Source organism: Dipodomys spectabilis, unplaced genomic scaffold (assembly GCF_019054845.1).
Source record: "Dipodomys spectabilis isolate Male_0828 unplaced genomic scaffold, ASM1905484v1 ptg000273l, whole genome shotgun sequence".
NCBI classification, from domain to species: Eukaryota; Metazoa; Chordata; class Mammalia; order Rodentia; family Heteromyidae; genus Dipodomys; species Dipodomys spectabilis.
Genome location: NW_024870950.1, coordinates 2,070,650 through 2,096,460, shown reverse-complemented (window position 1 = coordinate 2,096,460; position 25,811 = coordinate 2,070,650). Strand labels below are relative to the sequence as shown.

The window sequence follows — 25,811 nt, the reverse complement described above, 5'->3', positions numbered from 1 at the left end:
CAGCCATATGTCTTAGCTCAGGTTGCCACGATACCCCTGATGTAAAACCATTTCCCCCTCCTCTTGCCGAGTCAGGTGCCCAGGCAGGTGGTGGTATTGCTGTGTGGTTTCCAATCTGCAAAACCAGGCCCTCCCCTCCCCCATGGCAGCAAAGAGTAGAATTGAGAAGTGAGTGGGAGAAGGTTGTCTATGTGTTAAAAAAAAAAAAAAAACAAAAAAAAACCAAGAAAAACCTAGCTGTTAACAGGGGTCTAGCCATCCTTGGCTTCTTAATAAAGTTAACCTGGGTTCCCTCCAAAAGAAAAATGATGGACGTCACTGGTGGGGAAAACACATAGACCAAATGACTCCTTCTATGGGCCCCAAATTTCTCATACAAATGTGACCTGAAGATAATGCTGAATTTAAAAAATTAACTCCTTTCCCCACTAAAAGATTATCCTGATAATGCCATTCTGATGAAGCCTGTAAGCTGTCATCTGATTTATACAAAGCCATCTGCTTCCATACTGGTTCTATTTGGCATTTGGGAGGGGGAACAGGTATATCTTCCCCTGCTAGTACACCTGAATCTTAATGAATTAGTGCACCCACTCTTATTTAAAAGCGAATACTATGACATTATTTATAGTCATATACAATTTTGTCACCCAGCTCCATATTGGATATTTACCAATGGATGTTAGGAAATTTACTTCCATGATGATTTCCTGAGAAAGAGCACTATTCAGAGATACAATGGCTGAGGGTCCTGGAGGAGGTCAGGCTTCACCATTAGAAACTGCTGCTCACGTAGCACCTGGACATATCTCTAGCTCTAGTGCAAGAGGACTTCTTGAATGCTCCATTAGTTTCCCTCTCAGTGAAAAAAGCTGCTTTTACATAAGTTATCATTTGCTCACTCATTCATTCCCTTATTCTTCTTTCTCCATTCATTTCCCTTCTTCCCTCCTTTTCATCCTGTCTTAATAACTTTTATTATTTAAAACTGTGGGAAAGCCAACAGATCAGAGATGACTGCTACTGAGAAATGGTTTGTTATATTGACTACCCCATCATGGGAGCCAGACCAATCAGCACCTGGATGATGAGCTGGAGAGAGGGAGTAAAATTGTGCGAACGAAGTTTTTTGTTGTGGTATTCGTGGGAAGGCAGGGGCAAAGCAGTCTGAGTAATGGCCGATTTGGATCATCTCAGTGCCTCTGGGGCCCAGGACTGGTGTCTAGTTGTCTTGTACCTGGTTGGAGAGTGATTATGACAGGTAGAGAGCAACCCAGAGTGTATGGGCCAATGCAGGTTGTTTGGATGGGTCTCAGGTTTGGTTGGTTTCCTTCTCAAAAGTGTACTTTCAGCTGAGTTTTTACCATCCATAGAGACTGTCTAGAGCCCCGTAGAAAAGGCAGCCATGGCCGCAGGCATAGGGTGTACCTTGGGAGAAGCAGATCTTCTCCCCTAGGAGAGGCACTGTGTGGCCAGTAAACATGATTCCACCCTAACCTTGTACAGAGAACAGTTCCCTAGGCCGATGTGCGAGTGAGAGGGGAGGAGTAGGAGAGCATGAGTGGAGCCCAGAGAGCAAAATCATTGAGGGCCTGCAGTCATGACCTGGTGGTGCCTAGGTTATAGTCACAGCTGCCATGGTGGAACATGGCCGTGTGCACAATGCCTGCACGACAGATATTGGAGCCCAAGAATCAGAGAGAACAAATCTCCTTAGCTTGGCTTAGCTCAGAAAGAAAAATGGAAAGAGGTAGAGAGGATAGCCCTTGAGGCCTTCCTAAGGAGTTAGAACTTTTGTCTAAGGTCATCTGACAGGTCTTCTGTAGGGTCCAGGCTTTCAAACACAGAAGATGGGAGTTGTCAGAGGCATGTCAGAGTTGTCAGACCATGCAGCCCTGATCCCCTGTGAGCATCCTCTTGCTAAAATGCAGGAGAGTGATGGAGGCCACCTGATCTGGGGTAGCACCGGTGGCTGTGGAGGTGCTGCACGTGGACCTGATAGTAAAGGAAAGTGCACAGTCTTGGGATTTCTACCGCCACTGCCTACAGCTCATTCCCACCTCCCAGACTAAAGCCATGGCTGGGAAGCAGCGCCGGCTGATGGATTGGCAGAGTGCCACAAATACAGAAGTGCTCAGAGACGGATAGAGGGAAAGATGAAGCTTATATTGTTTGGTGTGTGTGTGTGTGTGTGTGTGTGTGTGTGTGTGTGTGTGTGTGTGTGTGTGTGTGTGTGTGTGTGTGTGTGTGTGTGTGTGTGTGTGTGTGTGTGTGTGTGTGTGTGTGTGTGTGTGTGTGTGTGTGTGTGTGTATACACACGTGTCATTGGACAAATCCCCAAGACAATCTTGCTTGGCCTTTGACATCATAATGGTGCAAGGAACCATGGAGGGTAATCTAAGGCCCTCTCCCCTCGTGTGTGTGGATTTGATAACTCAGCCTCTTTCTCCTACATTGTTGAACCATGCTTCCCAGAGGCCCACTGCCCGCCTGCAGCCCCTGAATGAAGAGTAGTGGGCCTGTGCTTTCTCCTGACAAAAGTTGTACCTGGTAGGTGACCTATTCTTCCCAGAAACTCCAGGTCTTACCTGTGCATGAACTTTGCTGCCTAGATAGCTTGTTCTCCCACAAAGCACCAACTGGAAGAGAACTCCCTAAAAACCAGCAGGGCCTGGCAGATGGCTTGTGGCTCTCTTACTATTTAAGATACTGAGCAAAGGGGGGGGCGGGCCTCAGTGGAGGTGAGGGAGAGTTGAAGGCAGAGCGCATCTTCTTAACTCTTGTTTCCTTTCTTTTTTCCCTTTTAAAGTAATTTAAATTTTAAGCATACTTATTGCTATAAAGTTTTCAGAAAAATAAAATTCCCTCTTTTCTTGTACTGCTTGTTGAAGGTCTGTACACTTCTCAATTTAAATGTGTTTTCCTGTATTGTCTGGGGAAAGGAAGCATGTTTCAGTCAAACTAAAAGAAAGGGAAGGTTTTCAATTTTACTCTTGCCCATAATTCAGAGTATTTTTCTTTAATAGTACCTGTTTGGTGTTGGTGTTGCCAGACAGTAAGAAAGAAGTAGTATGTAGCATACAGAATTAGTGTATCACATACAGAACTGGATCTTCTAAATTTAAGCAAATTGCTTGCCTTTGTTTATTCATTTGAAGAATGGGGGGGGGGGGGGGGTGGGAGGCCAGCATCTCAGGACAGCTTTGCATCCTTGTCACAACAGGGCTGCAGAGGGCCAGTTTCTCATCGCCCGCGGAATGAATGCTGCTTGTTTGTCTTTGCAGCATTATACCCGATGGGGTATGATTCCTCAAGTCTAAAGGGGCAATATTTATTCTTCAGACTAGAAACGAAGCCCCTGTACACTTCCAAATGCACTCCATCTTTGGGACACTTTTACTAGGAACTCGAGAGATGGCCTCTGGTTTGGATTTTGCCCACAAATGCCAGAGGAGGCCTCTTCTGAGAGATGCCAAGGAGAAAAATGAGAACGCTAGCTTCCACGCACGTTAGCACAATCTCTGCAGAATCACGATGCCTCTGCTTTTTTTTCCAAGGGTCTACCTTAGGGTATTTATTATTCAGCGATAATAATAAATCGCTGCTTATGAAATCCAGGGACTCGAGTGTCATGGAGGGGAGGAAGGGAAAGGAGAAGATCTGGGAGAGACAGAGGTCCAGCTAGGCCTAGGCTATTAATCATCGCCCTCCATTATTTCCCGAAGATTCATTCATTGTTCCAAAGGTACCTAGAGGGTCAATTAGAGACCACAGACAGGCTCTTTCAAAGACACAGGAGGGTCAATTAGGCCCTCCTTATAATTTTCTGCTTTAACAGCAAATGCCAGCCTATCACACATCAGATGCAAGGGGGTTTGGAAATAAACAGGGTACTTTCTGTCCTCTTTTAGAAAGAGAGAAAGAGAGGAGGAGGAGGAGGGAGGGAGGAAGGAAAGAAAAAGAAAAAAGAAAGAGAGAGAGAGAGAGAGAGAGAGAAAGGAAAGGAAGGAAGGAAGGAAAGAAGGAAGGAAGGAAGGAGAGGGAGGGAAAGGAAAGGAAGAAAAGAAAGAGCAAGGGGAGGAAAGAAGGAAGGAGAGAGGGATGGGTAGGAGGGAGGGAAGGACGGAGGGAGGGAGAGAGAAAAGAGGAAGGGAGAAAAAGGGATAGGGAATGGAAGGAGGGAAAAATAATCCAATAAGGAGACTTGGAAGGGAGCAGTGACTAGTAGCGTGGGGCTCGCTGACTGCTGGGCTCGGTGTTGGAAGAGGCCAAGAAGACTTTGTACTGAGCAAGGCTTGTGGGGAGCAAAGTTCCTGTAAGGTCAGAGCTCCAGGAGCAGTCAGGGAATCTCATGATGGCATGCTCTGTTCCCATACTGGCAGAGAATCATTTATCTTGGGTGCCATCTTACCTCTGCTGGTGTGCGAGTTCCATGATGAGGTATCTACAGATGGCTCCTGAATCATTTGCAGTTAGAATCAGCAGAGACTGGCATGGGGTGAGTTGTGCCCACCATAGCTAGTGCATGTGTTTAGGAAAGAGTTCATGTAACTTCACTGACACACAACACCTTTTTTTTTAAATCTGTTTTCCCTGGCTCAGAAAACCCCTTTTGAAATTAAAAGAAGGCAGTGTTCCTTGCTGCACAGCATAGATGAAACCATGGAAGAGGCTGCATGCAAAGACCACGTGTCTTCTACTGTGTCTTTCAAGAGGGAAAGCAATTTCCCCTCTTCCCATTTCTGAATATTCAGCCTCATTAACATAATGAAGGAATGGTCATTACTGTTTTATTATTGTTACTATTTCATCATGAGACCTTGCTCTATCTACGTAACACAGGCAATTTTTAAACCCCTGTCATGATTTACTTTTGAAAGGATCTCAGTATTACTTCTCGTCCTTCCAAGTTCAGGTTCCTTCAATAACTACTAAGCACTCACTCCTTGACGCACAGTTACAGGTGTTGGGGTACAGCCAAAATGCACTTTGCATTTCTAAAATGAGAGAATCTTGGAACTGGACCTGGTTTCACTTCCAGACCATTTGTACCGAATGAATTTCAGAAAAGAGAGCTAAAGTCCCAGAATGTCTATTGCCACCTGAGAACCATCTCACGTTTAATGTCCCAAAGTAGAGGGGTTAGGTTGGACAATCTCTCAAGGCAGTGATCTGCGGGTACCCGGCACACAGTAGGTCCTGTGATTCTGAGCACTGGTCTCCTTCCTGGTGCTCAGAGAAGATGCATCGCCCACCCTCCGCAGCTTCTTGTCCTGCCTGCTGTACCCCAGGGTCAGCTTTCTTTCTACCTCGTTTTCCCTTTCACCCTTAGGTGAGGAGCAACTCCCGTCCTACAAGTAGCAGTTTAGTGGCTCGAAGAAGTCTTCTGTTTGACTTGTTCATAATTGTTTCTCTTAATGAAGTGACTTAGTTGCCCGTGTTTTCAGGACTGGGGGATGTTTTGAGACATTCTTGAGAAGTGAGTCCTGTGTGATGTATCTACATCACCCTTTGGGGCCGGCTGGGTGGACTCGAGCTGTCACTCCCCCTCGTTAGCCGGCCACACGCCCACTGATTTCCTGAGCGTGTCAGGCCCCACTTCACTCATTCCAGACCCTGCCTGGCTCTGCTGCGGTGTCCCTGACTCATGGGAACGTCCGCTCCCACCCAGTTGCTGCTGCCTCCCCTTGGGCTCCCCAGTCAGCCTCCAAGTCCAGGAGCTGAGCTCTGCTGCTGCGCCCTCTCCCCAGGCCTACCCTGAGTGCCCCCCAGAGGGTCAGACCCTTGCATGTGCTCATCCCTCGGCCTGGAATTCGCCTTTACAGGGGAGCTTTGGCTCTTCTAGAAGATGTATGGAACCTTGAGCTCCTTTTGTCCACAGCCTTCATCCTCTGTCATCCTCACAATCCCCGCTACAGTCATCACAGGGCCGAGGCTCTCTGCCTTCTTCCCTGCTGACCACTGTCTCCAGTCACCTTCCGGCCACAGGGATTCTCTCCTCATGGATGTTCAGGGCAGCAGACAATGTGTGTGTGGTGGGCAGAGGTGAGACTGGAGATGCAGCCAAGGCTGCCAGATGTCTCTGATGACCCAGCCCGTCTCAATCTTCTCTTCAGAGGCATGAGAAGTCCCGGAAAGACTTGTAAGACTCTGTGCCATCTTGTGTAATACTAAGCACGTGAGCATGCACTTCAGAAGGAGCTCTGTGGGTTGGATGAGGAAGACTATTCACCAGGAGCAAGAATAGTAGCAGATGAACTCTTGAGTAGAGTCAGGTAGGGCAGGATGGAGGCCAAGGGGCCATGGATGCCTCGGGGGTAATGGGGAGTAGAAAGGGCCAGCCAGCTCGCATGTGAGTGTGCCGCGGAGAACCAGTAATTATCCAGTGAACGTACCAAAAAAGTAACCCCACTTGGTTTCTCTTTCCTCCCAAGCACCTTTGTTGCTGTGGAAATGCAGTCTCTTCTTGAAGCCAGGCAGGAAGCAAGAACTCCGAGGCCAGCATCACCAAGAGCAACAGCCAACGGCTCAGGTTTTAGTAGGCACATATTTTTTGGGTGTTCCTTGTGGATTCTTTTCTTCCTTTCTTTCTTTGCCTTCTTTTTTCAATCCTCCTCCTTCAGGGAAACCCCATCCTCACAGTAGCTTCTTGGTAGAGTGTTCTAACTAATGACTTTAATCGTGTGAATGTACAGCAGAAATGGACAGGGAAATCCTGAGCCCATTTATCTTATGGACCCCAAGTGAACAGGCACAAAACCACAAGTCCATCCCTCTTCCCCTCCCTTCTTTTTGTCCTTTACTTCAATTTATGACTTGGCTTGTAATCTGTTGCAGAAATCCCAGTTCCCAGCATCCTCCCAAACCTACATTTTTTTCTGTTTTGTCTGAAATAGCCAAGATCTTAGGAGTTTGCCTTTGGATGGCTTCACAGATGAAAATCTGTCATCTATCTGTCTATCTGTCTGTCTGTCTATCTATCTATCTATCTATCTATCTATCTATCTATCTATCTATCTATCTATCTATCTATCTATCTAATCATTTTAGTTAAAAGAGTTTATTGAGCTACTATCCCCATCTTTGCATTTCTTTCTTCATCTTGTTTTTTGTGTGCTGTTCTGGCTCCTGAACTCAGGACCTCATTTTCTTGCTTAGCTTTTTAGTTCAAGGCTGGCATTCTACCACCCAAACCTCTGCTTCCAGCTTTTTGGTGGTTAATTGCAGATAAGATCTCCTGGACTTATCTGCCCAGGCTGTCTTCAAACCATGATCTTCAGATCTTAGCCTCTTGAGTAGCTAGGATGACAGGCATGAGGCACTGGTGCTTACTTGGTCCTGGCTCCTTTTTAACCATTGGCTGGGAGCTGATAGAGGACACTGTGACACGGGGCCCCCTGCACCCTGGGCCCCTCATATCATGGAATCCAAGCCAGGGCTGATGATCTTCAACTCAGGAAAGATGGTATCCATGGAAGCTTGGAGCTCTTTGGTGTTGTAACCCAAGAGCAGGAGCCTGCACGGAGTATAGCCATCGCATCCTGTCACTTCTCAACACCGTCAGTTAATTGCATGGAGACCACCTGAGCACGCCAAATAGCTCCCCTTCTCAGCTCCCCTCCTTCCCCGCCCTGTGCCACCAGATTCTTTGGAGAACTACAGCTGTTCTTTTTCCTCCTCTTTTTCCTCAATCCTCCCCTGTCTTTCTTTCTTCCTTTCTTTGCATCCAGGGCGCTCTGCACTTCAAGCTAAATATAATGTATCTGATTTCCCATCATACATACTAATCAGGTTGGAAAGTTGTCTTGTGAGGCTTTAAAAAGCTAGCCAACAGCAGTGTGATTTCTCCAAAAGGATGTCTGCAATCAAGATGATTACATGGAAAAATAAATCATAATTTATATTGCTGAAAATGTCATTTGCAAAACACTTTTGACAATACTTTCTTTCCAGTCTGTTTTTCTGTGTACGGGCTGAGTGCTACCCTTGTGCTGCTCTCCTTTCATCTCAGTTATTTATTTATTTTTGATGCTCTGACTATCGTGTAAGCAATTGCAATTTCAGGGCAGCACAGGGTAGTTCAGGAAGACAACTGACAAAGCATGCCAGCTCCAAACTCAACAGTGCTAATGTAGAAGAGATTGAGCACACACGTGTACACACACACACACACACACACACACCTTTTTCCTATTGAAAGAGAAAATAAAAATAGACTTTGAGAACCCAAAAGCCTTAGGGAGGCCATCTCTCTTCCACCTACCTGCTTTTGGATTGAATAAACCATGATACATTATCCAAGAGAACTGATCATTGATCTGATTCATGGCATCCTTTGGTATTAAGAACCATTTCCAGTTTGCCTTGGTGGACAGACATCCATTCTATAAACCCTGACAGTCAGTGTCCACAGTAGACTAAAAAGGGCCCCTGACTCTTGCCCCTCCCAAAATGGGACCCCTAGTGTTATAGAACCTTTTTTCCCCTTAGCTGGAGCAGTTGGTGTCTGTGGGCTTCAGGAGCCTGAGGTTGACCAGCTGCACATTTTTGCAGACTTGAAACAGCAGAGGTTTGAAAGTTACTCCAAGCCACCTGTTTTTGGCATCCTTGCTTTAGGGAAGTTGAAGTAGGAGGGTCATGAGTTCCAGGCCAGCCTGGGCTATATAACAATTCTCTGCTTCAAAAAATAAAAAAACTGGAAAGAAAGGAAGGGTATAGAAGGGAAGGGAAGGGAAGGAAAAGGAGGGGAGGGGAGGAAGGAAAGGAAAGAGAAACTTTATCAAGGGGCTGCTCTGTGATTGGATCTTGCTAGAGAAGCTGCGGTGAGCTTACACTTTCAGGGTAAGGGTGATCAAGCCCAGGGTGGTTCACATTCATGGAGCAGGTGTTGATTTACACACCACTGTCACCCCTTCTGCCTGGGCTGCTGAAACAAAACTGTGGGTGCTGGGTGGCTGCACAACGGAGTACTGATTCCTCACTGCCTGAGTGAGGAATTCCTCACTGCTCAGGGGTACAAGGGCAGATGGTAGGCAAACCTGGTGTCTGGTGAGGGCTCTCCTGCAGGTTCCTCAGTGGCTGACTTCTTGCCATGCACTCCTGTGGCAAGAAGCCAGAGGGCTGAGGCTTCTTTCTCTTCCCTTTGGACCCCATCTCAAGCTCTGCAGTCCCTTCCAAAGTCCCCTTTTCAAGCATCATCACATCCCAGGGATGTTCCCTAACTTTCACCCCATTACAGTGCCCACACTCACATCTCCCCTCCATGGGCTGGGAACTGACCGGAGGGGTGGAGGCCATGCAGCCTCCCAACCAGGAGGGGTCCTGTGGCTTTCTCTCTATGTGTCTCAAACCAACCTAGCATTCTTGAGGTTGTTGTTTCTGATCTTTTTGGGCCTCATCTGTAGAATATTAGGCATCAATTGTACACATCATAGGAGTGCTGTGCCAAAGCTCTTTGTCCCCAGTGATGCCGCCCCCCCATTGGCAGGCGCTCAGAGCAGTGTGGAGGATACTTCCTGCCTCCCAGGACTCCGCCTACCTCCCTCCCCACCCCCAAAGAATATTGCTCATATGGTTTATAGTCAACAGATGCAGGGCGGGGGAATGCTAGTGGCACCCCTCCTGGAATCCCTGCCAGAAAGGTAGAGATGCACAGTTAATTGAGCACCGATACAGAACCAGGAACAAGCTGATTGCTTTTTGCCCATTATCTTATTCATCAATCAGCGGAGGGCTTGGCTGTCATCGGTTACAGTTGGGGGAATTGAAGATCAAAGGGGTTATATCTCTGTGACTAGTAGCAGGACTAGCAGCAGTATCGATAGTAATCAGAATGGTAATTAAAACGGGAGCCCCCGCCTGGGTTGTCATAGCGGAAACACATTTACTGCATGCTTCCTGTGTGTCTGGCACGGGGCTGCAGTGATGCATTTATTACCTCCTCATCCCACCCTGGGAGGTAGGCCTCCTCGCCATCCTCAGCGCTGAAGAAGAAACCGTGGCTCAGAGTGGCCGGTGATGGTCACAAAGCCCAACTGGGGGAGGCCTGTGGTCTGCAAAAGCCTGATTTGAGCCTTGCACCATGTCCTGATCCTCTCCCAACGCTCTGCACCCCCCCTGAGCCTCTCCTCTCTTCCTGACAGGAAGTAGGACCTGTTCTGCTCTGACAGGATCCCCAAGCCTACCCTGCCATTCCAGAAAGGAGCATATTTTAAGAGGGGCCCTGGGTTGTATACTAAAGAAGGAGGGGGGAGAGAAACTGATAGACAGACAGAGAAAGAGAGAGACAGAGACAGAGAGATAGGAGGTGAAGGGGAAAGGAAAGGAGAGGGGAAATGAAAGGAGATAATATTCCTCTGCCTACCTGCTGCCATTGCAGTCTGGTGTATATTTAAGGCATACCTGTGTTGTATAATAGACTAAATTAATATTAATACGAACAATAATAACCATAAAATGATCATCGTAAAAGAAAGCCCCCTGGCTTTCTATACCAGCGGTGGAATGTCTCCTTGGCCCAGGCCTGGCTTTCTTTGCCCCTTAAGGACAAGCGAAGGAGAAGCTTCCCGGCTGTAAGCGAGCCTGGGCAGCTGTGGGACAGTTTCCGCCAGGCCCATTACCAGGCTGGAGTGACAGAGTGTGGCGGGCCTGCAGCTCATCCTGTGGCTAATGGAACAGAAACGAGCCCCCTACTGCCCTTGTTTTCCAGTGGCTCATCCGGGGCCTGGCAAGGTTTATTAATCTTAGTGTATAATGGAAAATGTGTTGCCATGTTAAACCCCTGCTCACCACTCCGTGATGGGAGGCGGCAGGAACCTTTGTCTTATTTACACACGGAGCCTGAGACACTTAGGGGCAGAGGAGCACTGATATAGGGAAAAAAAATCCATGGGGAATTCAAAAGTGTGCATTAAGGCATGTGACCATATGGTTCTAAAATATGCCATTTTAACCAAAAACCACCCTCTGAAGAACTCCAGAACATCGGCTGTGCATAACAGCTGCGTGGAGGGGCACCATCATTTTAGGGAGAGGGTGAAGTTGGGGGAAGGGAATGGCTTCTACCTGTCATTATCCTGTCTGCCCAATGCAAAGAACCCTGGTGATACATAGCCTGCTTAGAATCACCTTGAGTTATTACCCCCAAACTGCCTAACCATTGCTTCCTAAGTTAAATATAAAAAAAAGAAATTGGAAAATAAAAAAAAGCTTCACAGTATCTTAAAGGCCAGAACTAACGTGTGATGACACACTGTTAACATCTTTGCTTTTCTGCTTGTGTCTTGCAAGTCTTAAGGACCATCGGTGGAAGCATGTGATACTGCTGACACTGTTATAGTTCCACCTGAACGGTCTCCTTTAGATCCCCACAGCTCGTGCTCGATCTCCAGGCAGCCCTTGTGCTCAGTGAGATTGGAGACACTGGATGTCAGCCCTGGACCTGAGGTCATAGCAGACCTTAGGGCTGGAAGAATTATGGTAGAGAACATCTTATCTCAGCAGCAAGATAATTGTTTGAAATGAGACAAGAGATCTGGGCCTTTCCAAAAAAGAACCAAAGGAATCTGTAATTTTTTTTTTTTTGCCAAAGATGTGCTCTTGGTTAAAGAAGAAAGTTATATGCATATGTGTGTGTATGTGTGTGTATACACATATATAGAGACAGAGAGAGAAACGATGTTGAAAATGAACTATACAACTTGTGGGTAGGTGGGGACGTGGGAAAACAGGGAGAGAGCAAGGGAAGGGGTGACATGGTTTAAAGAGAAATATACTGTTTATCTGACTTCTGTAACTGTAACCTATCTGTATATCACCTGTACAGTAGCAATTTTTTAAAAGGGAAAAAAGAGAAGATTTAGAAAAAATATTATAAATGAGTGAATATATTTTTTAAATCACATGAAAACACTGATTTCCTTCTCATTTTTCTATCTCCCACTGCTGTTGTAACTTAACATCCTCAGTTAGTTTGTTTAAAGTATTACTGTATTTTGACATCCTCTTGTATGTGTTTCAGTTGGCGGTGTCTTCTAATTTATAACATACTTTTCCAGAAGCATCTGGAAAAGAGAGAAAGGGAGAGAAAGGAAGAAAAAAAATGCAGGGGAAAAAAGTTAAATGTTAATGATTCCTTTCCAAACTGCAATTTTGTCAGCTCCGTTTTGTACATATATGATTATGAAGCAATTTGCATGAAATTTACACCTTTTCAAATTTTGAAAATTGCTTTGTTGAAAAGGAATCCATGCACTTCTCAATACCAGCCTGATTAATCACAGTTCTAAAGTAGACATAACATTTTTATTAAACTCTCAGTGAGCAGGAAAATTAGCACTTCCTGCAATAACGATACTAATTTCATTAGTGAACGTTTTCATTTATAAAGTGCTTCTTCCTTATCTTGAACCTTTTACCCTTTTCTTATTGACCAGAGAGACTGTATCTGTAGAAGTTGGTAATAAACCATATTCGTAATAAGATGTGACCTCATCGACAAGCTCCTACTTCTAGCTGCTCGTCTTCCTTGATCATAAATATCCATTGCTCCCTCTTGTCACATGGTGCTCTCTGAGCTTCCTCTTTGAATTTCAAATGTGATAAGAGATGGTTTCCATCCTTAAGAGCTTGCAATGGGATGGTTATTGGCACGATTAAAACTCTAAAGCTATCAAGTGGATATAACAATAAAGAAAATACAGTGTTTTGTTGATGTATGTTCATATAATTTCTTTATTGCATGCTTATGATCAGGAAGGAATAGATGAGACCCCAGGAAGGCTAGGGGTCCCATTTTCCTGTTCAGAAATTCAGTTCCAGGGCAATCTATTGAGGTGGAGATACTGGTTGAGGGCTCTGTGGCCACACACACACACACACACGCACGCACGCACACACGCACACACACACACATGCACGCACGCATGCAAATAAATATCTAGCTCTACCATCAAGGCCTTTAATGGTGTTTAGTGTATTTCAGGTGAACTACCTCAGAGATGACTGCCTGCTTGTAGTGGGGTGCTGTTCAAGGTGCTAGGGATGCACAGATCCCCTGTATGCAGCCGGTGCTTCCTCTCCCATTCTCAGTCCACGGGGGGAGCGAGGCAAAGGGGCAAGGTGACACGGAAGCAACCCTAGCCCCGAGTTGGAGAGGACCTGCCCTCGTGGAAGTGCAGCAGCTCAGAAAGGATGGCTGGCCAGGTGAAGGTGAGGCTTCAAGGATGAGAAGGAGGGCCATCTCAGAGCTAGAGGAAGCAGGTCTTTGGCGGAAGGATCCAGTAGCATAGAGATGCCCGTCAAGGCAAGTGTTATTTGTCACTGAAGAGATTGTGCTGGCCAGAGGGCTTGTTCATATGCCCTGAGATTTTTACATTCAGAATTGAGGTCTGTGTATAAAGAGAAATATCGATCTTTTCTTTGTGTCCATTTAGGCAAGCTGTATATATTCAAAGTACAATGTCCAAAGACCTGCCCGGGGAGAGAGAGGCAGTGACAGGTTCTACGTGCTAGAGGTGCACAGAAGCTTTTCTTTATGTGTCGCTGCTTATGAATGTGTTGATTACATAGCATTTTTGTTTGACTGTTATGGGTTAGAAAGGTGAATGACTTGCCCAGGGTCATTCTACCAGTACCAAATGTACTCTTTTATAAAAATTTAATTTTATTGTAAAGGTGCTGTACAGAAGGGTTACAGTTACATAATGAAGGTAATGAGTTCATGTCTTGTCTGACAAATGTACTTTTTATCTGACTTATGTAACTCTAACCTTTCTGTACATCACCTTTATAATAACAATAAGAAAAAAATTAAATGCAATATATATTCCCACCTACCCACATCGCACATTATTATAGGCATTCTGATATAACATACTTTTTAAAACATACTTTGTTTGGCATTACTCTTTAACTTTATTAATAACTTTTTCTCAGCTTCTGTAAAGCAGGTGTCTGTCTTAGAATTCTAGGTGTCCTGAAAATTGTATCCTATTATCAAAAATATGTCCAAATTCAGTAGCTGGAAAGTATTGTAATGAAAATAATAATGAGCTGGGCATTGGTGGCTCATACCTATAATCCCAGCTACTGAGGATGCTGAGATCTGAGGATCATGGTTTGAAGCCTGGGCAAGAAAGGTCATGAGACTCTTATCTCCAATTGACAACCTAAAAAACAGAAGTAGAGCTGTGGCTCAAAATGTTAGAGTCTAGGCTTGAGTTAAAAAAGCTCCCAGCCCAGGCCCTGAGTTCAGGCCCCAATGATCACCACCACCAACAAAAAACAGTAGTGAGAAATTATTTCACATACCATCGGCAGAAACTAAGTAGTTAGGCAGAAATAAACACTGATATGGATATAGAAAAGCAGGTAGAGCTGGGAATGTTAACTAATACAGACAGCCATTTCAGAAAAACATTTTATTGTTAACTGATAAAATAGCATCCATTTTGTGGTATAAGTTTTGAAGGTTAAGGAATGTTTAAGAAGATTCTGTGGTAGTATTTGTGACAAAATGGAAACATAACATGTACTGTCATCCCCAAAGGGGTGTGTCTCACTGCTTTGCCACATTTTAATTAAATGGCATGTCAGAGAGCGTGCCCACATGCAAAAGCAGGTTGCCTAACAATGATGTGAACACTGTTTAGTCTTAATTATTTTAACACTGTAGAGAAAACTCCATCAGTCCAAATCACAATACTCGCATTTACTTTCCACTCAATATGGTGAGGTTGTCGGTGCTTGCTATCTCTCCTTACCCACAGATAGAAAATGCCTCAATAAATATAGTAAGGAACATTTTTAAACATGTAAAAAAATCAATTTTCATAAGGTTACATCTTTTTACCTCTTTATATAAACCATGCTATATTAAAAGAGAGATTAAATTTTACTCTGTGGAGTAAAATGCAAACACAAAATTATTTTTTCATTTTTCAGAGCATGTACCAGATTATCATTTATTTATGAGGCTTTTTTAATCTAGAATATATGGAAATCTTTTCTTGAAGCACAATATAATATTGAATTGGGAATGTTGTCTGACAGTCTCCTTCTTACAGTTGCATAGAATGATTCTCCTGTATGAATTTTTTAAGGGAACTTCAATACAGCCTGCATCTCAAAGGGGAGAAGAAGTCGTCATAATCCTGGGGAACCTTTTGAGTGGCTTCTCTCACCCCTTCACCTGTGTCTCCCCACCTTTTCTGCAGCACTGAATGCTTCCCAGGTTTTCACAGCTCATAGAATGTACCTCTGCCTCCTATTCAACCCAACAACTCAAAACGTATTGCTTCCAAAGGCATCCTCAAGCTTTGATGTCATGTCTGTTTGTGTCTTTTGCTTATTATCCTTGGTTAGAGGCACTGGGTTTCAAAATGATCAGTGTCTTTTATTCTAGTAGCCTCTGAAGCAGACATCTTTCCATTTCTGTCCCTTTAAGTATATGTGGTGAGGCCTTACAACTGTGGCAGCATGTACCATGTAGGAATCCTAACTTGAAGCCAAGCACTGGTGGTCACTCCTATAATCCTAGCTACTCACAGGAGGCTGAGATCTAAGGACCACCGTTCAAAGCCAATCTAGGTAGGAAAGTCCCTAAGATGTTTTCTCCAATTAACTACCCCAAAAGCTGGAAGTGAAACTGTGGCTCAAGTGGTAAGAGTACCAACTGTGAATGAAAAAGCTAAGGGACAGTGCCTAGGCCCTGAGTTCAAGTCTGGATACTGACATAAAAATAAAAGCAAAAACAAGCCAGCAAAATGTATGTTAGCTTGAACATCTTAGTCCTTTCTCAGTAAGTCCTCCAAGTTTTAATTCCCCCATCCTCTGCCTGCTTGCTTGCTTGTGGCTGGATCATTGTTCTTTCCACTTTGTTTCTACTCTATATTAGGTAGCTATCATTACATTGACAAACCATCCAAAATGTTTCCTCGGTGTCATTCTGGAGCTCAGGCTGACAGTGTAGTATTATAAGGACTAGACTCAGACCCAGCCTCCTTCACTTCATCACATGGCCTAGGACATGTACACAGCTAAATGCACTGCAATTGGGGAGTTTTACACCTTCCAAGGAGGAGGGAGTATGGAAAATGAGTATTTGCCAGATCGACTTTCTGTCTAATCTTTTGGATCAGGGAGGAAGACAATTGTTTTTATTTGAAATATTGAGATTTTTAGCTTCAGGGTCAGATTTCCAGCATTTGTCTCCAAATTCCAGCACTGGGACCATGAGTAAACTGTTCCCTGATCCTAGTTCATCTTATCTGGCTTACTGTCCATCCAACACCAACTTCACCAAGGAGAAAGCTCCCTAGGTATGAGTTTCCACTTTGTAGCCGGACCAACTAATTTCAAAGCCAGCCCCTTCCATTTCCCAGTTTTGTGACCTTAACAGTTTACTTAACCTCTCCGAGCCATTGCTAGATTATTTAAGTGGGCAAGACTGTATGCACATTTATCATTTGCACCTTCCCTGAGGTGTATGGTGACCCCCAATTCTGAGCTCTGTACTGCCCACCTTTTGAGAAGCCTCTGCTGACTCCTCCCTCCATAGGGAGTGTCAGTGTGAGGCTCCCAATTTAGCACACTTCCCAGTGATCTTGTTTAGGCCTGTGCCGTGGATAACTCACCTTCAGGATTTTACTTTGACAGACTTTTGCTGTTGAATTGCCCTAATGGCCAGGGTTCCTCCAAACAACAGAGACTTGTTAATTAGTATTTTCACAAGAACATTTGTCGTAGAGGTCTCGATTTCAAAGCAAGAAAAATACATACTCTTTGTTCATGTAGACAACTTATAATGTATTTAGGCAACTTTCTTTGACTACTTGGCATTAACACAAGATAATATACATTTATTAAGCTAGTATTGATTTAATTTTTGCCTGTTTGACAATTAACAATAATATTATATCATTAGATTTGCTCCTTGACATTCATTTTTTTGTATTTAAATGTGATAACTCTGCACAAATAATAAATTGTGACATAAGTTAAATATGGTATATGTGTATATACACACAGGACAAATTCACAAAGATAGATACATAGACAGGAAGGTGTGATGAACTGAATGAAAGAAATTCATTTTCTGCCTCTGGGTCATTTAGCAGAAGATCTATATGATGCCTCAATATTGTAAGTAAGTGAAAATGAATACAACCTCATGGTTCTCTGAAAGCTGGTTTTCTGTGTGGTCTCTGGTACTGCATTTGTTATACCTGGAATGTGTTGGATGCTGTAGAATGTCACGTTTCTGGACAGCATAAATAGTGAACATCACTTGCACTGTTGTTACAGCTTTATTTATTTTTAATTTTGTCGATTCTCCCTTTTAAGCAGCCTTTATTAAAAACAAACTAACCCTAATAGCAATGTATGATCTCACATCCATGTTTTTCTTTTTCTGAATCTTTGCATAGACTTTTTGCTGTTGTTGTTAATTGGTTGGTTTTTCTTCCTTGTTCATATTGTCTGTTTTACCATCCTGTTTGATCTCTCAATTGTGATTTTGTTTTCCTCTGGTTTTGTTTTGGGAGAGGTTAAAAATCCCTTCATTGTTTCAGTGGTAATTGTGAAGCTTCTCTTTTATGGGTATAATATCCAAGGACATGTGTGGTTGTGTTTGTGGTTGAGTCATGGAAATAAATCCTTCAATAAATTACAGCTCAACATGGCATTAATTTGCTTAGGGTGCAGTTAACCTAGAATAAGAGGTAGGAGAGGTAGAGCTGCAATGGGAACACAGGAAGGAGGAGGAGGAGGAAGGGAGGAGGAGGACTAGGAGGAGGAGGAGAAGGAGAAGGAGAACGAGAAGGAAGCAGCCAGGCAATCCCTGATTTGTGGTGTGCAGTGAGAAAGTTGAAGGGATACAGAAAGTTGATGGGATGCGCAGTACAGATGGAGAAATGAGCCAAGAAGCATTTGGGTCTCCACCCCCAAAAAAACCAAAAAGCAAACACCATGACTGCCAGGAACTCCAGGAGAGTCTCTTCATTTCACTCTGAACCAGACTTCAGTCATGAATGCCTGAGCCCTGGGTGAAGATGTCCGCTGGCCGATGCGCTCGCTGTTCTGAGGCCCAGAGGTGGCACTCTACTCTGGGTGAAGCCTGCCTGCTTCATCAGGCTGCATTTGGCATTTCCTTTGCCAAGAGGGGACTTCCACCCATGCTAAGATCATCTCACCTGCAGACCCTTTGCCTCTGTGATTTCGAATTCTCAGCGTCTCCTCTCCTGGCTGTTGCTCATCAGAAATGGCTCCCTGGCAGTTGCCCAATGGTGTGGCTAGTTCTCCCACTGCAAACTAATTACCAAATGCAAGGACTGAGCAAATGGCACCAAAATAAACCTCTTTAGTATAAACACCCTTTCCTATTTTAGCTTTATAACCCAAAAGCTCTGGTACCTGGAAATTACAGAAGCAGCAGTGATGCTGGTTTGCAGAGCATGTGAGGGATTTACCTGACGGCTACTTTGAGAGTGGGGTGATAAGAAAGGGAGGCGAAAGGGCGGTATTTAGTGAGTTGTTCTGAAGCTGTTATTCACTTTATGATGTCATATATCATGGCTTTCGTTAGAATGGATTCTTTATTAAAATATCTTTGCATAACGCCTCTACACCCCTCTTCTCTCAAACATACCTTGCAAGTACGTACTGCTTGTTGGTAGATACGTATAGGACATCTGTGAACTTACATACAGAATCACTCTTTGATCTGATTAAAGTTGGTTTGGTGCATTTTAAAATCAAAAGCTTTATTGCTCTTGGTTGGTTGGTTTGTTTGGTTAGTCATGGGTCTTGAACTCTGGTCCTGGGTGCTGTCCCTGAGCTCTGTTGCTCAAGGCGAGTGCTCTACCACTTTGAGACAACAGCACCACTTCCAGTTTTCTGGTGATTAATTGGAGATAAAAGTCACATGGACTTTCCTGCTGGGGCTGGCTTTGAACCATGACCCTCAGATCTCAGCTTCCTGAGTAGCTAGGATTGTAGGTGTGAGCCACCAGCGCCCAGCCTTGGTCTATTTTTCATTGTAGTTATCTCTCCTTAATGCATGGGCTATGGCACTGTATAATCCATATTTTAAACATATTTACAATTCTGATCTTGTGGAAAGAAAAGTTACATGTGGTCATTTGAACGAATTGCTAAAGTGACACTACATTAATTAGGTAATTAAAGGTCTTGAGCATGTGGCTATTGTATTAATTCAGCTGGAAGCCAACATTTTTCTGTAACTGAGAAAATGGGTGAGCATAATTCAAAATTCAATTGTTGTACCCCTTTTCGTTTGAATAGATAATACAGAATGAGTCTTAAATCTGATTTGGAAAAACTAACAGGAGCTGGTTTTATTTTAATTGAGTTTTAAAGCACTTGTAGGCCATCTCATTGCCTTTGTAGTTTAACCCTTTGCAATTGTTCTGACCTGTCTCATTGTCTTAGCATCTCACACTTTAGTAGTGATGATCTTTCCAGATTATTGAGAAACCTTCAAGAATAATGTTCTTACCAAGAAATGCCTGGAAACAAAAGACCAAGGTCTCTTTCCCCTTCCTCCTGTCCCTGCCACCTCAGGAACAAAAGACTATGGATGGAAGAAGTCATCTATACCAATGCATTTTGTAGATGCCTTAACTTATCAAGGTTATTTGTCAGGAAAATTATCTCTTGTAACACCAAGTTCCCTACCTTTAGATGACAGGACTTAATACAAAAGTTCTCCCCATACCAACTAGTAGTGTAAGTTGATTTCATCTCCTTTTATTTTATAAAGTTTTGCTTATCAGGTTTGTCATCCTCCATTTGAAATTAAAATGTGTGGTCTCAAGATGACCTGAATGGAACTGACCCCCAAATCTAATCACCCCTTGCGTCTGTGAAAATCGACGAATATGTCAGGTATAACTTGGGGCATCAAAACATTGCTTTAAATATTTCATTTGTAGGCAAGGCAAGATCATTCTCAGGTGAGTCCTCTGAGGAGAAACACTGTGTACGGGGACATCTTTGTTTTCTCTGTGCAATTGTTGGTGCTCATTATCTATGGGTTTATGCAAGCAGAAAATGTACAGTTATATGTTCTGCACAAGTGCGTTATTGATCAGAAGAATGCTCCGAAGTGGTCAATACCTAGCCAAAGTACGTCAGGTGAAGGTAAAAATAAAATCAGATCTATACTTTTGATAGCGATTGCTGCTGGGTTATGTCACGCTTGTCATTTGAGGTTACTGTTGGATATAGATATAGATGTTAATTATATTAACATAGATGAAAATGGGGCATCAAAGTATATTCTATATCAATAGGACATATTTGTGACATGTACATGTCAAGCTTTATTTTTCCAAAAATCCTATGCTTCCTGCAAACTAATATTGCCTGGGGTATAGATCCAGTCCTTTGGTTTGCCAGGACAGTTTGAAATTTTAGCTTAATGAAAACCTTCAGATGTAACTCTTACCTTTCGGATTCTTTACTCATCCGTGGCAGCCTCACAAAGATGTCATTAAATCCAGGCACTGGTGACTCTTGCCTGTAATCCTAGCTACTCAGGAGGCTGAGATCTGAGTAGTACAGTTCAAAGCCAACCAGGTCAGGAAACTTCATGAGACTCATCTCCAATAAACTACTCAAAAAAACTGAAAGTGGTGCTGTGTGGCTCAAGTGGTAGAGTGCTTACCTTGAACAAAAGAAGCTCAGGGGCGCCCAGGCCCAGAGTTCAAGCCTCAGGTCTGGCAAAAAAAAGTGAGGTGGGGTGGGGATGGGGAGATGTCATTGTTGTTGACTACTCCAACCTCCGCCTGATGCAGGAATCTCTGCTTTGTCATTTCCTGTAAATGGCAAATGACCTCTCCTTTCCATTAAATAGTAAATGTGGTATTGTGAATGCAGTAATGGACAAGTCTCCTTCAAGTTGAGCTAAAGGATGACTCCCAGCCACTAGAAAGATGGAACCTTACCCTGCCACCTGGCTGCATCCTGTCCCAGTGCCCAGGCCACTTATGTGAGGCCTTTCCACTGGTGTGCCCAGTGCCCATCGTGTCCTGGAACTCTGCCTGGGTGAAGACAGGAAGATGACGGGAAGAAGGACCTTGACTTTGAGGTGTCGTAGTCACCTTGAGTGCATCTCAAGCACACTTGTCACCCCTTCCAGTTTAACCGCAGGGGAGAGAAACCAGAATTCACACAGTGCCGGCCCTGTCTCCATTCCCTTCCCTGCTCACAGCTCTTGACTTGGATAGGAGTTGGATGGAGTGGATGTTTTGTTCTTGAGATGTTTGACCATGTGAGTCTCTTACATGAAGCACCTTATAAAGTTATTAAAGATGTAGCTTGTATAATTACCTGGTCTATGGACCCAGACAGCTGCTTGGCTTGGTGCTTCAACCAAAAGTAATGAGTATCTCATATTCCTCCTGACAAAATGGCAGCAATGGTTTCAAAGGAAACTCTGGCTTTTCCATGGTAGTTCTGACAATTCCTGAATTTTCTCTATGCCCCCACTGTTAGATGAGAATGCCCCACTTTTTCAAGGACTCTAGCATCACTTCTTAATGACCTCTATTAATTAGTAGAGTATTATTTTCATTTTTATTTCCTTCTGAAGTAGAATCTCCAGTCATAAGATAAAATGTAAGTCATAGGTTCTGTGGCCGCCATTCCTTGAGAAGGAGGCCTGCCAGGGCCGGAATGCAGCTCTCCAGGCGGGGAAGGATGCAGTGATGGTGTAAAGACAATTGAAGAGCCTTCAGTGTCAAGGCTTGAAGGGAGGACCTGGGGCCCGGGGCCCTGATGTCCTGCTGTTAATCCAGAGGGTTTTGAGTTAAGTGCTTTTGACATGCAGAATCAAGAGTCAAGGGCAAAGCTGCCTTTTTAAGTGCTCTTTCTGAAGCCTCCACTGCAGATGTAATTGAGCCTCTCAGGTGGAGAGGTTTATTAGAGCAGAGCTGGTTAGTGCTGCATACCTATTTGGGGGAATATTTTAGGCATCTTCGCATCACTGCTGTGTGACATTGCTGAAGGTCCTTAGCTCCTCCTTTTCCAACACGGAGAATGCTGCACTGACATAATGTCCACCGCTTCCCATTCACTGTAGGATGCAATTAGTAAATCATTTGTGTGCTCGTTTTCTGTCTTCTGAACCTCGCTGTAAGACTCACGAGGCCTAGGACCATGGCTACCGCCATCTTTCTGGGCTTCACAACACTGACCCCAGGCCTGGTCTAATGACCATCACTAGGCTTTTGTTGGTTTGTTTGTTTTAATTATTATCATTGCCATTGTTAAAATATATTGCCGTTTTCAGTGTATCAGACCCTGTAAGAAAATCCTGACATAGCTCCATCCCAATCATTGAGTATAGATTGGCCAAGAAGAACAAGAGGAAATGCATATGTGTGTATGTATTTATGTATGAATATATGTATGTATGTGCATGCGTGTGTGTGTGTGTGTGTGTGTGTGTGTGTGTGTGTGTGTGTTTGTGTGTGTGTGTATAGTCTGAGCATTTAGATCCACAACCCATGCGCTAACTTCCAGAACTGAGATTTTTATATTGGGTCACCCAATCTCCAATAGCTCCCTCTTCCTCATCATCCAAGCTGGTGCACTCATTTCTTTCTGTTGGGTTCAGAGTGAGGACTGAACACAAAAGATTGCCCTGAGGGAGTCCAACACAAGGGCAGAAGCATGACTTTCATACGCATTATAATGCTGAGAGCCCAGCATGCTGTTGATTGAGAAAAACCAGATATTTCACTGTTCTGTGATACCATTTGTGTACAGGTCAGAAGCAGCCAGAACTTCTCCATGGGAAAGGAAGAATAGTGATCATCCTGCCAAAAGGTTAACAATAATCTTGAAGGGCTGGAGAAAGTCTGATGTGTGTGGAGTGACGTGTGTGTTGATTTGGTGACTAGATTCTGTAGTGGACACGTACAAATGTACATCAGGCTGTACGCTCAGTAACTGTCTACTTCAGTAATGTTAGCAGTACTCAAAATACCATTTAACAGCATTTTCTTCCTGCCTCATCTGTCTGGGTTGGTATGTCCAATTGAGCGCCCGAGGGCAGGTTGTAAAAGAAGCAGAAAGGCTGAGAGACCGCTTGGCCTGCCTCTCCATCCTGCTCAGGCCTCTCTGCCGGCGTTTGCAAAGGCGGTTATGGATCAGTTGCTCAAAACCTTAACCTGAAAAGAACTTCTTCAGCCATGTCTCAGTGAAGTAAATGGAATGTCAGATTTCCAGGACTGTGTCCTAACGAGCCCTGGGCTATTTCTGACCACAGGGACAGCTTAAATGGCATGGCCCATAAAAAGTAATCTGCAAGCTCAGGCCAAATGTTGATCTATTTAGGACCAAGAGGAGAGCAGTGCGTAGTACCTGGCCAGGAGGCTGGGGATTCCTTAGCAGAGCCTTCGACTGACAAAGCTGGGTACACTCCCACGGCCTCCAACAGGGCTTTCCAGGGGCAAGGGCACTTGGCATTAAGGGAGGGGCTGGCAGAAGGCCCTTTGTATCCTTGCTTCTTCTCCTCTTCCCCATGGTGGTCCTAGCAAAAGTTCTTGAATTCATTCTTGCTTGAAAGTAACTTCAGCCTGACTTGGTTTTCTTGTTGTTTGTGTATTTGTTTGTTTGCCTAGCTCAGGCTTTGCCCCCTCCTCCCGGGGCATCCTGGCTCTTTCTTTCCCTAGCTCAGGCAGGTTCCAGGTATCAAGGACACTATGGCACATGTGGCAGGCTCTGTGTTGTCATTTGTCATTCATCTTTTGGATCTTGTAGCTAACATTGCCTGCTGTCAGCCAAGCTACAGAGCTCCCTTCTTTTCATGGAATTTGATATCACAATCCCTTCAGGAGATAACCACACCGACAGCCTGAGACATGATAGGCCTTTTCACGCCTCCCTGCCCTTCCTTACAAAGAGGAAGACACAAACATTTCCTGCCTCTACGCTGCTAGGTTTCTCTCATTCAGTGCTTGTCATCATCTTCACTTGCTGCCATCTTGTATTAGATACTCCTCCCCCCCACCAGCCCCGTCCTCCCCCCATCGCCCTGCTCATTCAGAAATGAGAAAAAAATGGGTTGGGCATAATGGCAAATACCTATAATCCCACCACTCAGGTGGTTAAAACAGGAAGATTGTAATTTCAAGGCCTGGGCTACAAAGTAAGACCTTGTCTCAAAAATAACAGAACAAATAAAAACAATAAACCAAAACAAAATCCAGTACTGGTGGTTCATTCCTGTAACCCTGGCTCCTCAGGAGGCTGAGATATGGGGACTGGAGTTCAAACACCGCCTCTGCGGAAAAGTCCTTGAGATTCTGCTCTCTAATTAACCAGCAAAAAGTCTGAGGTGGAGCCGTACCTTAAGTGGTAGAGTGTTAGCCTTGAGCAAAGAAATCTCAGGACAGCACCCAGGTTCTGAATTCAAGCCCCAGTAATGACACAGAACACAAGGTGAGACAAGCATTCATCATAAACTATAAATGACTTGCTTGAGATGACAGAGTCAAGGGTTTACTATCAGGAGCAACTGACACTTACTGAATGCCTCTTGCACATTGTGGGTTATACCAAAACTCACAGATAATCTCATTTCCCCTTTACTGGAGCCCAATGATGAAGATGAGATAGGAGAATTTTTGTTAAGTAATATACTCAGGGTCATCGTGTACTGCATTTATTATCCCTAATGGGAACTCTTTTCCTTTGTTTTTAAACCTACAAGATACCATCCTAAGATTCTATAACCCCCCCCCCCCCCCCCCAGTTTGAAAATCCCTATTATGTCATGCAGTAATCTCACTGTTTGATAATGGCCTATTGTAGTCAGCATTCTCCTTAAGCATTTTATAACACTTTAGAGAAAACAACAAAATGGAACCTGACTCACTGATAAGAACTTAAGAAAAAAAAATAAAAACAGCAACTCTCCTACAGAGTTTTACCATCCTCCCATCCATAATTGATTCCAAACTTGCATGAATCTTTCAAGATAAGTGTCTTATTGATTATCCTGAAAACAAGTGATCACTTGGCATCCTGAGGTTCACTCTGCCCTCCCCTGATTACCGTAAACAGAGATGTTGATCAGAAGAAATGTCACTCTCCTTGGCCTCGGACATATGGAGGCACTTTGAGGCACTGGGGTATGAAAGGCGGAGGCCATGACGTGGCCCCGGGCAGAGGTGCTTGCACAGCCACCACCTGATTCTGACAGCCTGGAGACAGACGTTCATTGGACAGCTCATGCAGTCTTGATCTGTTTGCAATCCTTGCACCATGATTTCTTCCTGGTCCATATGGAAAAAAAAATCTCAGCCACTGCCTGTTCATCACTGTCCAGAAATATGAAGGCTCTTAATTGACATCCTTTTTATACATGTTAACTTGTAGAGATAGAAACAAAGCTGGCCTCCTCCTTGAAAATGAGCTGAGTGTGTTCAAGGAACTCACTGCTCTTCTTAGCTGGAGCTGATATGTAAGACACAAGTGTGACCCAGCCATTCAACTCAGCACTGAGAAGCCGTGTCCAGTCGGTCCCTCCATGGCCATCACAGTACCTCTCCATGGCCCCTACTCCTGCACCCTCCCAGCAGGGAAGGTCTGAGTTGGCCAGGGAAGTAGATATATGGGAATTTTGCCATGGTGAGGATCAGAGAAGGGGGCTGCATTGTTCTAGCCCAAGCCCTGGAAGTATTCTCAGATGGCAATGAATGGGTTGAGCACTTAGCAAGCAAGAGACCTGACACATGGATTCTGAGTGTGGTTAATGAGGGTTTAGACCATTGCCTAAGTTT

At 44.3% G+C, this 25,811-nt stretch overlaps 1 protein-coding gene across 2 annotated transcripts in view; it reads left to right on the top strand.

The window, feature by feature from the left end:
- Positions 1 to 25,811, top strand: part of Wwox (WW domain containing oxidoreductase) — a 739,180-nt gene that overhangs the window by 312,620 nt on the left and 400,749 nt on the right. Inside the window, exon 9 of one of the 2 annotated variants that reach the window (XM_042700812.1) lies at positions 6,435 to 6,495. The exons of the other annotated variant lie outside the window; for it this stretch is intronic. Within the exon in view, the coding sequence (XP_042556746.1) occupies positions 6,435 to 6,470 (36 nt within the window). The 3' untranslated portion in view covers positions 6,471 to 6,495. Of the gene's footprint in view, positions 1 to 6,434; positions 6,496 to 25,811 lie in introns of those variants that run through there. 2 annotated transcript variants of the gene reach the window in all.